Source organism: Pseudonaja textilis, chromosome 7, assembly GCF_049901715.1.
Source record: "Pseudonaja textilis isolate UNSWEBS1 chromosome 7, rPseTex1.2, whole genome shotgun sequence".
NCBI classification, from domain to species: Eukaryota; Metazoa; Chordata; class Lepidosauria; order Squamata; family Elapidae; genus Pseudonaja; species Pseudonaja textilis.
In genome coordinates, this window is record NC_141996.1 from 11,596,217 (window position 1) to 11,610,908 (window position 14,692).

At 44.6% G+C, this 14,692-nt stretch overlaps 1 protein-coding gene across 1 annotated transcript in view; it reads left to right on the plus strand.

The window, feature by feature from the left end:
- The window catches only part of HEPHL1 (hephaestin like 1), a 53,611-nt gene that overhangs the window by 23,936 nt on the left and 14,983 nt on the right, over nt 1–14,692 (plus strand). The window contains exons 11-13 of the mRNA XM_087937019.1: nt 3,404–3,616; nt 3,992–4,208; nt 12,262–12,401. Of these exons, the coding sequence (XP_087793145.1) occupies nt 3,404–3,616; nt 3,992–4,208; nt 12,262–12,401 (570 nt within the window). The remainder of the gene's footprint in view (nt 1–3,403; nt 3,617–3,991; nt 4,209–12,261; nt 12,402–14,692) is intronic.

The following is a 14,692-nucleotide window of genomic DNA, read 5'->3' on the forward strand; positions in this document are numbered from 1 at the left end:
TTATGTCTTTCCCCAGTAAATTGATTTGGAGGGGTGGGATAAGGAAACAAGTGAAAGAATAGCAAGGAAGGATACAGTCAGATGACTAATTCTGGCCAGCTTCTTCATAAAACCGGTTAACCCAGAGAATATCTACGAACTCATGAATCTATGAGTCTTGTCCGGATAAAACATCTTACGTAAACAAATGGCTTTATGATTCCTTGGTTCTTGCTGTATTTTTGTGAAATACTAAAACTATAATTGTATGTGGCAAAAGCTGGCCATCCTTTCTGTCTGTAAGATGTGCTCTGCTGATTTAAAATCAAACAAGATTGGTGAATATGGTAATATTGCAAAGTTTCAATGTTATTATGATTAAAATCATAATATAGTAACGTATTCATCATTGTCTCCTTTTTATGACCTCATAATCCCTTGTGGGGTTGAGTCTGGGCAGCTGAATGGAGACTGGGTGTTTACTGGCCCAGTGCCCTTCCTGTTGCCAATGCAGAATTTTATTCAACAGTTAAATTCTCGTTGTGCTCAGAGAGAAATTTCTGCCTCTGCCTAGGATCAAACACAGCCTCCTGATTGTGAGGTGAGAGCTCCACCTCTAGGCCACTACACCACTCAATATAGTAACGTATTATTTAATAATAAAATATACTTGTTGAATAATATAGAAGTTGAATTAAAAAATAAACTTGGGGAGCTGATGGTGTCTCCAACGTATAGATATGTTGCTTATACATTTAAGTCTTTCTGTGGAATTGTCTGTGATTAATCAGAATCAGCTGCATGGAAGATTAATAAAACTGGTTATTTTCTTCAGTAAGACCACAAACATCTGGTATGCAACTTCAGATGACCTAACCTAATGTGCACTCCCTAAATCTATCTGCACAAACCAGAAGTCATTATTATTAGATTTTCTTCTCAGAAGGCAGTGAACTTATCTAATTCTCTAACGGTATTTCCTCATCACAATATCTTTATGAAATGGTTTGGACCAGGGCGGGCTTCAAAAAATTTAACAACCAGTTCTCTGCCCAGTTGCTGTGCCTAGTTGGCCTCCTGCACCACCCTCGGAGTGAAAATGGGCTGCAGGGGGCCATTTTCTCCCTCCAAAATGGGCCTTGTGGGGACTCCTGGGAGGGGTGGGCAGAGTGGGGCCAGCCAGAGGTGGGATTTGCCTGTTCGCTGAACTGGCCATAAAATTAACAAACTGTTCGCCCAAAGCGGTGCGAACCAGTAGCAAACCACCACTGGTTTGGACTAAGAGAGAGGCCCAAAGTTAGCCAGGTGGCTTTCATGCCTAAAGGAGGACTAGAACTGTCTCCTGCTTACTAGGCCAGCCTGTTAATCACTACACAGATATAGTCCCATAGGTAGCAAGCATCCAGGTCACGAGGGCTTTCTAACTAATATCTAACAATTTTATTGGACTTGAAAGTCAACTGGTAGCCCACTACAATGTGTAGATGTTCTCCACTCTAATACTAGCAAATGACACTTGAGTTTTGTGCCACTGTAGTTTTTGAATAGTTCTCCCAAGGTAGCCTGATATAGAACAAATTATAATAGCACAAACAAGAGATGATAAGCACATGAGTCACTATTGCCAGAGCCTTCTGATCCAGGAGGGAACACATCTGGTACAATATAACTGGCACACTAGCTGAGTAAAATCTCTCCTGACATGGCAACCATCTGCTGATCAAGCAGCACGGTGGAACCAGGGGAATCTTCAGATTACCCCCTTTCAATGGGAACACCATATCATCTATAACTAAAAATGAAATTATAGTAGAGAGTATTTGTAGCTCAGGGTTGAACTGTGAGGTCCTTGGTGCTCTCTGAGCTTGGTTGTTTTCTTGCAGACATTTCGTTACCCAACTAGGTAACATCATCTGTGCTAGAAAAGAGTGGGGTTTAGTTTTGTTTATTTACAAGTGGTTTGCCCTGTCAGTGTTGGTGGCAGTAAACAATCAAACAATAAATAACATCCTACAAGGAACCATCAAAAACATTCCCATCAGCGCTGACAGGGCAAGTCACTAGAATATAATTGAGAACAAACCGCACTCTAGTGTCTAAACTTCTGGACTTTGGACTTTCTTATTCAATCTGCCTTTGGATTATGGATTTCCTGCCTGGCTGCTCACAGAGGGTCAGATTAGGTCATCATACCTCTTCAGCCCTTATTCTTAACACTGGTACACCACAGGTTGCGAGTTGAGTCCCTTACTCTTTAAGTGCATGACTGCATTCCCACTCACACTAGTAATACTATTGCTAAATTTGCAGATGATACAACCGTGGTGGGACTCTCCGGAGGTTGGGGGGATGAGTCTGCTCAGTGAGATGAGGTGGACTAGTTGCTTTTGTGGTGTGGAGACAATAACTTGCTCCTCAACACCAATAAGACCAAGGAGCTTATAGTGGATTATAGAAGGAACAGGTCAGACATCCAACCCTTGCTTATCAATGGAGACCAAGTGGCCAGTTTTAAGTTTCTGGGTGTTACCATAAAAAAGGACCTGACCTGGAGTGCTCACATTGCAGCACTGGTCAAAAGGGCCCAGCAGAAATTATACTACCTGAGGCTTCTCAGGAAACACGTGGATGGAAAACTGCTGGTGACCTTCTACCGCTGCACCATAGAGAGTATCTTAAGTTACTGCACCTCTGTATGGTTTGCTAATTGCACAGTGGCAGATAGGAAAGCTCTCCAGAGGGTTAATGTCATTGCCCAGAAGATCATTGGTTGTCCTCTCCCCTCTTTGGAAGAGCTTTATAGATCCCGCTGCCTTAAGAAAGTTCAAAACATTATCAAAGATCCATCTCATCCTGGGAACCCTTTTTTTGAACTATTACCATCTGACAGATGGTACAGAAGAATAAAAACAAGGACAAATAGGCTGAAAAACTGCTTCTATCCAAGGGCAGTAGCTCTTTTGAATTCTGCTGTATAGTGCAGTATTGGTGCAGTGTCGAGGGTTTCCAGTTCAGTGTGTGGAGGGTGAAGGATGTGTGTTTGTGTTTATTTCATGGTCATGGTCATGGTCATGGTCATGGTCATGATATGCACTGAAGATGGTGTTTGATTACGTTGTACAAGGGGCAATGACAATAAAGTAAAGTAATAACTAATAACTCTCTTCTAGTACTGATGATGTTACTTAGTTGGGTAATTAAACATCTGCAAGAAAACAGATTATTGGGTCCAAAACCCTGTTTGTTTGAAGAATACAAATTGAGCCTCTTTGACAAATGGCTGTGCAGCTTCTCCTTAAAGGCAAACCATAAAGGGGAACTCATCACTTCTCTTGAGCATTGGTTCCATTGTCAAGTGTTCTTAGTGTTTTTCTATCAATCAGCCAGAATCTGCCTTCCTGCAATTTTCTTTTCCTCCTTTCAGCGGTCAATGGCTACCTGTTTGGTACCTTACCTGGCCTCAACATGTGCAAAGGTGACCTTGTTTCTTGGCATATGCTTGGACTAGGCGGCAGTACAGATGTTCACGGCATTCATTTCCAAGGAAACACCATCCATTTGGGAGGCACCATAAGGGACAGTCTCCCTTTGTTCTCCCATGTTACAACCACAGCATTGATGCAGCCAGATCAAACAGGTAAGTGTTAGAAATGGGCTCTCAGCATCATTCCTTGACTTGCCACCAAAGCGATTTCTCTCTCTCTCCACTAATTTAACATGATGTTAGACTACAAATTATGCAGACTTCTGAGTAATTAACTTTTTGAATAATTCATCTTATGGATTCCAGTTATCTTTTGACACCTATGATTATACATTCAAATATACAACTGGTTTCAATTCTGGTTGCAGGCTTGGTTTTATCGATCTCTTGTTTTTCCCAACTAAATCTTTTTTTCCTCTTCTCCAAAATAAAATATTTTTTCAAATTAAAGGACCGATTCATTTTTAGTGTAAAACTTTTGCCATTTTTAACGCTTAACCCTTTAGTTCATAATCGATTTCCTTTCAGGGACTTTCCAAGTGGCTTGTAGGACATTTGAACACTTTACTGGTGGGATGAAGCAATGGTATAATGTTAAATCCTGTGGCAAGAGCTCATCTGATGATCATAGACACCATGGAACAGTGAGGACCTACTATGTGGCTGCAGAAGAGGTGGAATGGGATTATGCCCCTAATAAGACCTGGGCTGAGAAGAAGATGGAAGGAATGAGCCAAAAAGAAAGGTATGGACAGATTATATTCTACTAATAGTTTACCTAACAACTGTGTGAATGGTTATGTTCTGACCAAGGCTTATTGAGACACTAACAAACACATGTTAGTCCCAAAACTCTTTTTTCTTTATTTAAATGGCTGTGAATTTTAGTCATTCACAGCCCGTAATGAGTCTCAAACAGTTTGTAAATAGTCCCATGGAAGTCTGCCAAAGTCCTTCAGGATAAGTCTGATAACCACGCACCTTTATCTTTCTTGAAATGCTGCCAATGACTAAATTTCCAATTAATTATACAAGGCCAAATAGAGCACAAATTCAACACAGAGCTTCAGGTTTCAAACCGACCAGTACGAATAAAGTTGCTTCCTGCACAGGTTCATAACCCTTTGCTCCTCCTTTATGTCTTATGGGAGAGCCAATCACCTCCAAGCCTTACTCCTGAGTCGCCCCTTTTGTCTTAACTGTTCTTGCCTTCTGGCAGTTCTGTGCACATGCACACTGGAAACAGGCTCCCCTTGTTCCTCTGCCTCGCTGCTGTCAGATTCTGGAGGCTCCGGAGTCAGCACAAAACTCCCAGATGCCCCTGGCCCCATCTCTGTATTGGATGCAGGACCCTCATCTGACCAGACTCCCAGACTGGCCCATGTTCCTTCCCACTGTCTGACTCTGCTGCTGTCTCTGCAGGCTGCTGGTGGACCACAACAGGTTAATCAATAGAACACTTTGTCTTCTGGAGTTTGAGGATGCTCCATCACTGGAGGTTTTCAAAAGCAGAATGGACATTTTAACGGGATAATATAAGATCTCCTGCCTTGAGAAGGGGGTTGGACTAGAGCAGTGGCCCCCAACCTGTTGGGCACCAAGGACCAGTGCCATAGAGAGAGTTCTTTCCACAGACCAGAGGGGACATGGTTTCACAGTCCCCCTGCATCCCATTGTCATGCCCCTGGTGGAGACTGACTCTGAGGAAGAGGGGGAGCAGCCAACAGGGAGTGGAAGTGTGGCTCCGGAGTTGGTGGAGGAGGCTGGGGAAGGGCAGAGGCCGGCTGAGCAATCAGAGGAGGACCCAGGCCCATCCCCTATCCATCCTAGGGCACACAGGGAGGAGAGGATCAGGGTAAAATGTGGTCTACTCGGGAGGAGAGGGCCACGATCCTCTTCATGGGTTGCAGGTGTGAAATCTGCATAAAAGGTTGGACCTGCGTGCTGACGCAGACGCTGGAGACAAATTAGTGTTTTATTCCTAAAGAAGGTTTATCTTGGTTGGTGTTCTTCCAACAGACTGTCCCTGGTCATCTTCCTGAAGTTGGCAATTATCTATCCTGGTCTGTCATGGAACTTTATTCAATGCAATTTGTTTTTGGGTTTTGCTTCGTTATCGGCTCTTTGAATTTGAACTGTGTTTCTTTCCTTTGAAATGTTATTCTGAAAATAGTTTATTCCTCCACTGTGAACAATTAAACAGTGAGGCCAAGTTGAAGCCATTAAAGGACTTTTAGTTACGTTTTGGGTTTTGTTATATTTCTGATATACTCTTGGCCATCACACCCTTGGATGGGGCTTCACTTGTTTACACAGCCCAGTTTCTGGCAGGGCATGGACCAATGCTGGTCCATGGACCAGGGGTAGGGGATCCCTGGACTAGAAGACCTCCAAGGTCCCTTCTAGTGCTATGATTCCATATTCTATGTTCGATAGTAGAGAATATTTGTAGTCCACGATGGTGCTGCCTAGCTGGGTAATGAAGCATCTGTAAGAAAACAGCCAAGCTCAGGGAGCACCAAGAATCTCTGTCATGCTCCTGTTGGAATCTGATTCTGAGGGGGAGGTCGAGCAGCTGACAGGGAGTGGGAGTGTGGCTCCGGTGGCTGGGGAAGAAACTGGGGAAGGGCACAGTCCAGCTGGGCATTCAGAGGAAGATCCAGGCCCACCCTATCTTCATCCTAGGGCATGCAGGGGGGAACGGAGAAGGGAGCAATGTGAGTTACGTGGGTTATGGGGGAGAAAAGGGCCCTGATTCCCTTCAGTAGCTGCAGCTGGGAAAATAGGATTTTAAAAGGGTGTTTGAGCACAGAACCTTGCTGGAAGCAAAGTGTGAATTATCTTTGTTTGTCAAGTCTTATCTGGGTTTTGGCATCCTCCCAACTGTGTATGTTTTGTTATCTTTTGAATGCAATTCCTTATCCTGCCCTGTCTCATTAATTGCTGCAGCATGGTTTGTGTTGGTTTTTATTTATAATTTATATGCACTTTGGGTTCGGACTGAATTTCTTCCCTTTAAAACTTGTTCTTGGGAGAGTTTTTTCTCCAGCCGATAACTGGACATTGGGGGCCAAGTTGGAGGTATTAAAGTAACTTTACCTACTTTTGTGACTTTGTTGCTTTTGTGCCATGCCCCGGGGTCATCACAACCTCTGAGTGTCAACTCATAAAACATTCCTATGCCTGTTTTAGTAGTTGCCATAAAGGGGGGTGGGGTGGAGGAAGGAAATCTGGAAGAGCAGTGCAGTTTGAAATCAAAAGTACATTCCAACTCTTATCTTTAAAAGATTGTAACTAAAATACCAGAGCTTTTGCCCGCAAATATATTTAATTGGAGAATGTGAATGATGACACCCAGCCCGTGAGTGGGCTCTGTTCTGTAATTAACGGTTGATTCTTAGTGGACCAATCACGGCCGTTCAGTGGACCAATCACAATACAGTTTGTGTTGACCAATCAGAAGTTAGTATTTGAAGTATGTTAATACAGAACACCCCTCCCCTCTTGGTTCAATCCTATGTGATGTAGTCATGCAGGTAGGCGGGGCTCCATACTTGCCTATTTGACCTGTGCAACTCAGTTGTTGTCTGGTTGTCGGCCGGTTTGGGTGGACTTCTTGTCGCTCTCATCCTCCTCGATGGAACTGCCTGGAAGGGTGAGTCAGGCCTATCGCTGCAACTCCCACCTGGTCTATCTGGGTCGGTCGAGTTGTCGGCTCCGCTGTTCCCACCTGATCTTTCCGGGCTGGTTGAGCTGGCTTGGCTGCTCCTTCCAGGTGAAGCACCCTGTTGCTCGTCTGCTGTGGGTTCCCTTCTGTTGATGACGTTTACTGGTGAGTATTGCTGGTTTATTTGGGGTTGGGGGTGTTTGGGTTCTGTTCAGGAATTTTCTTCTTCTCTTTGTGTGCTTGGGGCTTCCTCCCCCTCTGGTTTCTTTATTGATGTTTATTTGTGGTGTTTGTGTGCTGTCCGTGTTGTCGGTGGTTGTTCTCGACCTTAGTTGATCAATGTGCCACTTCCAGCTTCCAGCTTGTTTGTAGTCGGTACGATTGGGTTATTTTTGCTGGTACCCAGAGCGGGTCCCCTGTGAAGTTTTTTGCGTAGACTGCGTCTCCTGGAGCAAATATTCAGTATTTGCTTGATGAGTCTGGAGGTTTCTCGGGGTTGTATGTGGGGTGCAGTCTGTCTAGCTGGGACCGTAATTTTCTGCCCATCAGTAGCTCTGCTGGGCTTTTATTTGTCCTTGTATTGGGTGTTATGTGTTGTATTAGTAGCATTTTATTTATTTTGTCATGTATGTCCCCGGTTTCAATTTTTTCTATTACACTTTTTGTGTAACGAACCATGCGTTCTGCCCGCCCGTTCACCGCCAGATGAGTGGGTGCTGTTAACGCATGCCGTATGCCCCGTTCTGCCAGGAATTTTTCAAATGCTAGTGTGGTAAATTGTGGTCCGTTGTCTGACACTAGCACGTCTGGCAGTCCATGGGTGGAAAATAGTTAGTTCTTTGATGATGGCCTCTGTGGTGGTGGATTTCATGATGTTAACTTCCAGCCAGTTGGAGTAAGCGTCGACCATGATTAGGAATGTGTATCCCTTTGTGGGTCCGGTGAAGTCTATGTGGACCCTGGACCATGGCCCTCTGGGAGTCTCCCATTCCAGAATTGGTGCGGAGGGAGGATTTGGTCTTGCTTCCTGGCATTTTCTTCATGAGGCCACCCAAGTTTCAATCTGTTTGTCCATTCCTGGCCACCAGGCATAACTCCTGGCCAGGGCTTTCATCTTGACTATGCCCGGGTGCCCCTCGTGCAACATAGCCAGCACCCTCTTTTGTAGCATTTCAGGGATTACCACCCTATCCCCCCAAAGTATGCACCCTTTCTGTGTGAACAGTTCAGTCTGCCGGTTCCAGAAAGCTTTAAATTGCTCACTGCCGTCGGTTTCCGGCCACCCTTTTTCCACCCAATTCAAGACCCGCACCAGCCTCTTGTCTTTATTAGTCTCTTTGACAATGTCTGGCGCGGTCAGGGGTGGATTGAGTAATGTCTCTATGGCTATGACCAGAAGAACAGGGCTGTGTTCCTGACACACTGTGAGCCCGCAGTGTTCAAAATGGCCAAAGCACTCACCAAACCCCGAGATGTGAAGGAGATGGACTGGACCGACCTAGACCAGCTGCTACAGAACCACTATGCCCCCACCCTACCCAACCTCATCCGGCGGCATGAATTCTACCGGAGGGACCAGAAGGAGGGCGAAAGCATCAGCGATTTCGTGGCCACCCTCAAAGACCTCGGGGGAATGTGCGGGTTCACCAACATGGACAAGGCTCTGCATGACCGCGTGGTCCTAGGACTATGGGAACCCATCCTCCAGAGTCAAATGATGGTGCAAAAAGATGTCTCTGTAACCGAGGCTATCACCGAAGCAACCGCGGCCGAGGCAGCAAAACACTCAACGGCAAAGATGCAGCTGATGAACACAACAGACTGCCCAACAACCACAGAGACGACGCCAACCCCGGAAAAGCGACCAAAGGCCAGCCACAAAGACACAACCACACACTACGGGGATATCGACTCCCTCTCTGAAACTGAGGACGAAGAAGAGGAGATCCACAGACTGCAGGCGGAACAACACCGATGGGAACGGAGAGGTCGTAAGTCAGGGTTCCAGTATGCTGGGTGCGGAAGCGACCATCCCCATTTGGAGTGCCGGTTCCTAGATGCTATTTGCCAGCACTGAGACAAACAGGGACACATGCCGGAACAAAAGGAATCACAGCCCCCAGCGATGAGATGGCACCCCCCCCCCAGAACCAGAGACCGCCATACGGACATCCGGTGGAGCTGAGACGGAAGAAACAAGCAGTTCAGCGAAACCCGGCGCAAAGAGGAGACCCACCAGATGGTCATCATCGGGCACTCGAACACAATCAATGCCCGGAAGATGACCGTGGAGGTGAGCATTGAGGGCCAGCCATGTGAGATGGAGGTAGATTCTGGATCCTGCCTCTCCATGGTCTCCTGGCGTACCATCAAGCGTCTGGTGCCCACCATTCACAAACACGAATTGGAGAGCCAGAAGCTGACCCTGAAAGATTATCAGGGAAACTGCATTCCTGTGGTTGGGATTGGACATTTTAAAGTGGCATTCAAGGGGCATACAGTGGTGCTTCTGCTCACCATTGTGGACAAAGACCACCCGAGCCTGCTGGGACTGGAGTGGTTCGTGCCATTTGGGATCGAGGTGACTGGCATCAACCACGTCACCGATGCATACTGGGAGGAGACGCTCGTGAGGGATTTCCAGGAGGTCTTCAACGGCAACCTAGGCAAGTACCGGGGGTCCCCAATAACTTTCAACCTGAACCCGAACATTGCCCCAATCCGCCTTAAGTCACGGCGAATGCCCTTCGCACTCAAACCCAAAATTGATGAGCAACTAGACAAGCTCATCGCACAAGGGGTCCTAGAGCCGATAGACCATGTCCGGTGGGAAACCCTAATAGTCACCCCGATCAAGCCGGACGGGTCCGTAAGGATCTGTGGTGACTACAAGGCCACCCTCAACCATGCGCTGCAGCCGAGTGCCTACCCCGTCCCGGTAGTACAGCACTTCCTGACACTGAGGTTATGTTCTGCATCCAGGTCAGAAGGTTGATATTATCCCTACCACTTGTCTCTTTAGAAATTAAACCCAGCATGTTGGAGCAGTTTCAAAATAGGTCAGTGTAAACCAGCTTGAGCTATCTGGGAAAGAAGCTTTGCATTGAAAACAGGATTTATAACTTTATAGCTGGAAAAAATAACTAAAGAGAAGATAGACTGGAAACCAGAAGTATATTTGCTGGTCATAATCTCAGAGGGTTACGATAAATGAACTGCATATTTAGTTTTACATATATTGACAGCAGCAAGGATTAGCTTTGCAAAATACTGGAAACTTGAGAATACCCCATCAGATGAGGAGGTAATTAGGAAAATTCTAGAATGTGCTGAGATGGACAGATTAACCTTAAAAATAAGAGAGAAAGAAGACTCAGAATACTACCTGGTATAGAATAGATTCTATGAGTGGTTAAAGACAAGAGGTAGAAGTTATAGGAAGAAAAACAATGAATGTATGTATTAAAAGCAGAGCTGTTTTATAACTCTAACCATTAGAAGTACTGAAAATATGAAAATATGAAAGTATTAGGCATAAAAAAAAAAGCTATTAAAAATTTTGGTGATATTTTTGCTATATCGGAGCTATACTATCATTAGAGCTATTAATTTATGCATTATATTATTGCTATTATTAGTTAATGGTTTAATATCTATTATAGTATTAGCTATGGTTTTTGTTTCTTGTAAATAATATACTCGGACAAAATGCTGTATTCAAAAATGTTTATGAATAAAAGTATTAAAAAGAAAAAAGAAATCAAACCCAGCATGTTGAAGCATTTTCAAAATAGGTCAGTGTAAACCAGCTTGAGCCATCCGGGAAAGAAGATTTGCATTGAAAACAGGATGAATAACCTTATAGCTGAGTTTACCAAAATCTTGACCCCAATCCATCTAATCATAACTAATTCCCAGTAAAAACAAAGGAGAAAATATAGTTGTTTGATTGACATACCCATTTCTTTTAAGAGATTTTACTGTCAAAGCTATGGATATTCACATGGAAGTAAAATCATCTGTATTCAGAAATAGTACAGATAGTCCTTGATTTACGACCACAATGGAGCCCAAAATTTGTGTTGCTAAGTGAGACATTTGATAAGTGAGTTTAGCCCCTTTCCATTGTCCCTTCATGCCATGGTTGTTAAATGAATTGTTGCAATTGTTACGTTAGTTGTTAACTGTGATGACCCAGGGTGGGATATAAAATAAACAGTCACAAAAATAGGTGAAGTTCCTTTTATTCCTTCACTTTGCTTCAAAGCTCCAAATATCCTTGATTGGAGACAAAAAACTCCCCCACAAGCAGTTACAAAAAGGAGGAAATGCCATTTAAACTAAAAATGCCTATAAATTATGAAGAGTAAAAACAACACAAACCACACTGAAGCAATTAAGGGAACCAGGCAGGATAAGGGCTTGAAGATGTCCACAGATATTGGAACATACACTGGGAAGGACACCAAACTCAGAGAGGAATGACAGACTAGAGATATTTCCACGCTTTGTTTCCAGCACGGGCCCCTACGCATGCCCGTCCTTTTAACCAGTTCTCATAGCTGCAGCCCATGAAGAGGATCAAGGCCCTTTCCTCTCCCTTAGACTACACCATTCATGTTTCTCCCGTATCCTCTCCTCTCTGCCTGCCCTAGGATGGAGAGGGGATGGGCCTGGGTCCTCCTCTGACTGCTCAGCCGCCTCTGCCCTTCCCCAGCCTCCTCCACAACCTCCAGAGCCACATTTCCACTCCCTGTCGTCTGTTCCTCCTCTCCCTCAGAGTCAGTCTCCAACAGGGGCATGACAACTGAATCTGGCTTCCCCATTGATTTTGCTCCCCGTCTTTGCAAAATATGATCATGTGATTCTGCAACCGTCATAGGTATGAGTCGGTTGCCAACCGTTTGAATTTTGATCACATGACCACAGGGATGCTGCCACGGTCGTAAGTATGAAAATCAGTCATAAGTAAATAACCATTCTGAATTTTAAAATAGAAATTTTCACTGTCATTTTCAGTGGCTTGATGTGTGATTTCTTGTCTCCAGGAATTATTGACAGTGGATGTGTACAAATGATTAATTATAATACAGAATTATGACTATTGTTATACTTTTACTTATTTTTCAAGTTACGGACATATATTTGTGAGCCAGGCTGAAGATACGATAGGTTCGAAATACAAGAAGGTGGTTTATAGAGAATATATAGACGGAAGATTTATGGAGCACAAAAAAAGGACATTCAAAGAGGAACACCTACAAATTCTAGGTGAGGAACTTGGATAAAGCATGAGGTATAGTTTTGATACATGAGTTTTAAAACAATTGCAAGCACATTTTCGTTGCAAAGGGGAGCCCTGCTGATTTCAATTAAAAATTTTTCCTTGCGATGTGTGCTTAGGATTGTGATATCAATGTAAAAGGATAAGAAATGGCTGAGACAAATCCCCTTGGACCTCCATTCCAATAGCTTCCATTTTCTTTCTGTTTTGTCTTTTATCTCCTAATTTCCAAAGAGCAGTATTTCTCATCATTGTGCCGATATGCATTGTTCAGTGTCCCATTTGCTTCCACAAAATAAAAGTCATTGCTGCAATGCCATTACTGTAGAATCATATGGTTGGAAAGGACTTTGGACTTTATTGGTCCAAACCCCTGCTTGAGAAAGACTCATCAGACTCTGCCCTCCACAACAAAGGTTATCCAACCTGTGCTTTAAAAACTCTAGTAATGGAGCTTTCTTTGATTTCAGATGTTCTTCTGCTTAGTAGCTCTTGTATTCAGGAATATTTCTTTCCTCTGTAGAACTTCTACCTACTGATTAATTGTCAGGAAATTTCTCCTTGGTTCTAGGTTGCTTCTCTCCTTGATTACTTTCCATCCATTGCTTCTTGTCCTGCTTTCTGATGCTTTGGAGAATAGCTTGATCTTCTTTTCTTTTTGGCAGCCCCTTAGATATTGGAACATTGCTATAATGTCACCCCTAGTCCTTTTTTTCATTAAACCAGACACACACAATTCCTGCAACCGTTCTTCATATGTTTTAGCCTCCGGTCCCCTAATCATCTTTGTTGCTCTTCTCTGCACTCTTTCCAGAGTCTCAACATCTTTTTTACATTGCGGTGACCAAAACTGAATGCAGTATTCCAAGTGAGGCCTTACCAAGGCATTATAAAGTGGTATTAACACTTCACGTGATCTTGATTCTACCCCTCTGTTTATGCACTCTAGAACTGTGGCGGCTTTTTTGGCAGCTGCTGCACACTTCTGGCTCATATTCAAGTGATTGTCCACTAGGACTCCAAGATTCTTCTCGCAGTTACTGAGCCAGGTACCACCTATCTATACCTGTGCAATGTAGAACCTTACTTTTTTTCACTGTTCTTGTTCTATCCTCAGGCACTATAGAAAATAAATCCATATCTTCTTCCCTGTTATCAGGTCTTATCTCAGTCTTCTCTTGCTCAATGTGTTCATTAATAAGCCTTTCATGGGAAGGGACTGGCTTATCTGAAGGACCGATGACCTCTGATGACATCACCCCATTCAATCCAGCAGGGAAAAGCATATTGCCACCATCTGCCTGGGATGGTCCAAGGAGATAGGCCTTCTCGCTGTGGCATGTGCCTTATGGGACATCCTTCCCCACCTGAGGTTAGCTCCATTCCTGTTGTCAGGGGTGGGATTCTACCGGTTCGGACCAGTTCGGGCGAACTGGATGTTAAAGTTACAGCTGGTTCGTCGAACCGGTATTTCAACCGATCGGCTGGCCCCGCCCCTCCCTTCCCAGGAGTCTCCATGCGGCCCATTTTCAATGGAGGCAAGTGCAGGGTCTGCGCAGAGGCTCTGGGAGGGGGAAAAACAGGCCTTCTGGGCCAGTTTCCTGTTTCTGGCTTCCAGAGGACCTCCAGAGCCTGGGGGAGGCCGTTTTCACTCTCCCGGAAGACCAGGGGAGGTATCTGGACCCTTGGGAGGGCCAAAAATGGCCTTCCCAGAAAAACAGGAAGTGGCAAAACGGGCCTAGGCCTCCAGAGGATGTTTTCACCCTCCCAGAGGCCTGGGGGAGGCCTTTGGACCCTTGTGAGGGGGAAAACGGCCTCCCACAGCCTCTGGAGGCCCACCGGAAGCCGGAAACAGGATGTCCGGTAGGCCCTGCCCACCATAGCCCCGCCCACCCAGCAACCGGGCATTGAACCGGTTGCTGGGATTTTTGAATCCCACCCCTGCCTGCTATAACCTTGGAAATTCCTTAAGACCTGGTTATGTGACCACGCCCAGTGCTTCCAAGAAACCAGAGACATTCTGAAATGGCTCCACTGTGGTTCATACTTGGCTTTCTTGGTGTGCTTTGTATATTTTACATTTTTTACAATATTTCCTTTGTAATAACGATTTTTATATTTTTATAACGATTGCTTTTATGTATCCCTGGTTTTATTTGATTGTTATATGTGCCCAGAATTGCTGTTAGAGAGGTAGGTTGCTATATAAACATGCTAAATAAATAAACGTACAAGCAAACCAATAAATAAATTAAAAGAAAAACACCTTTGGGACAAC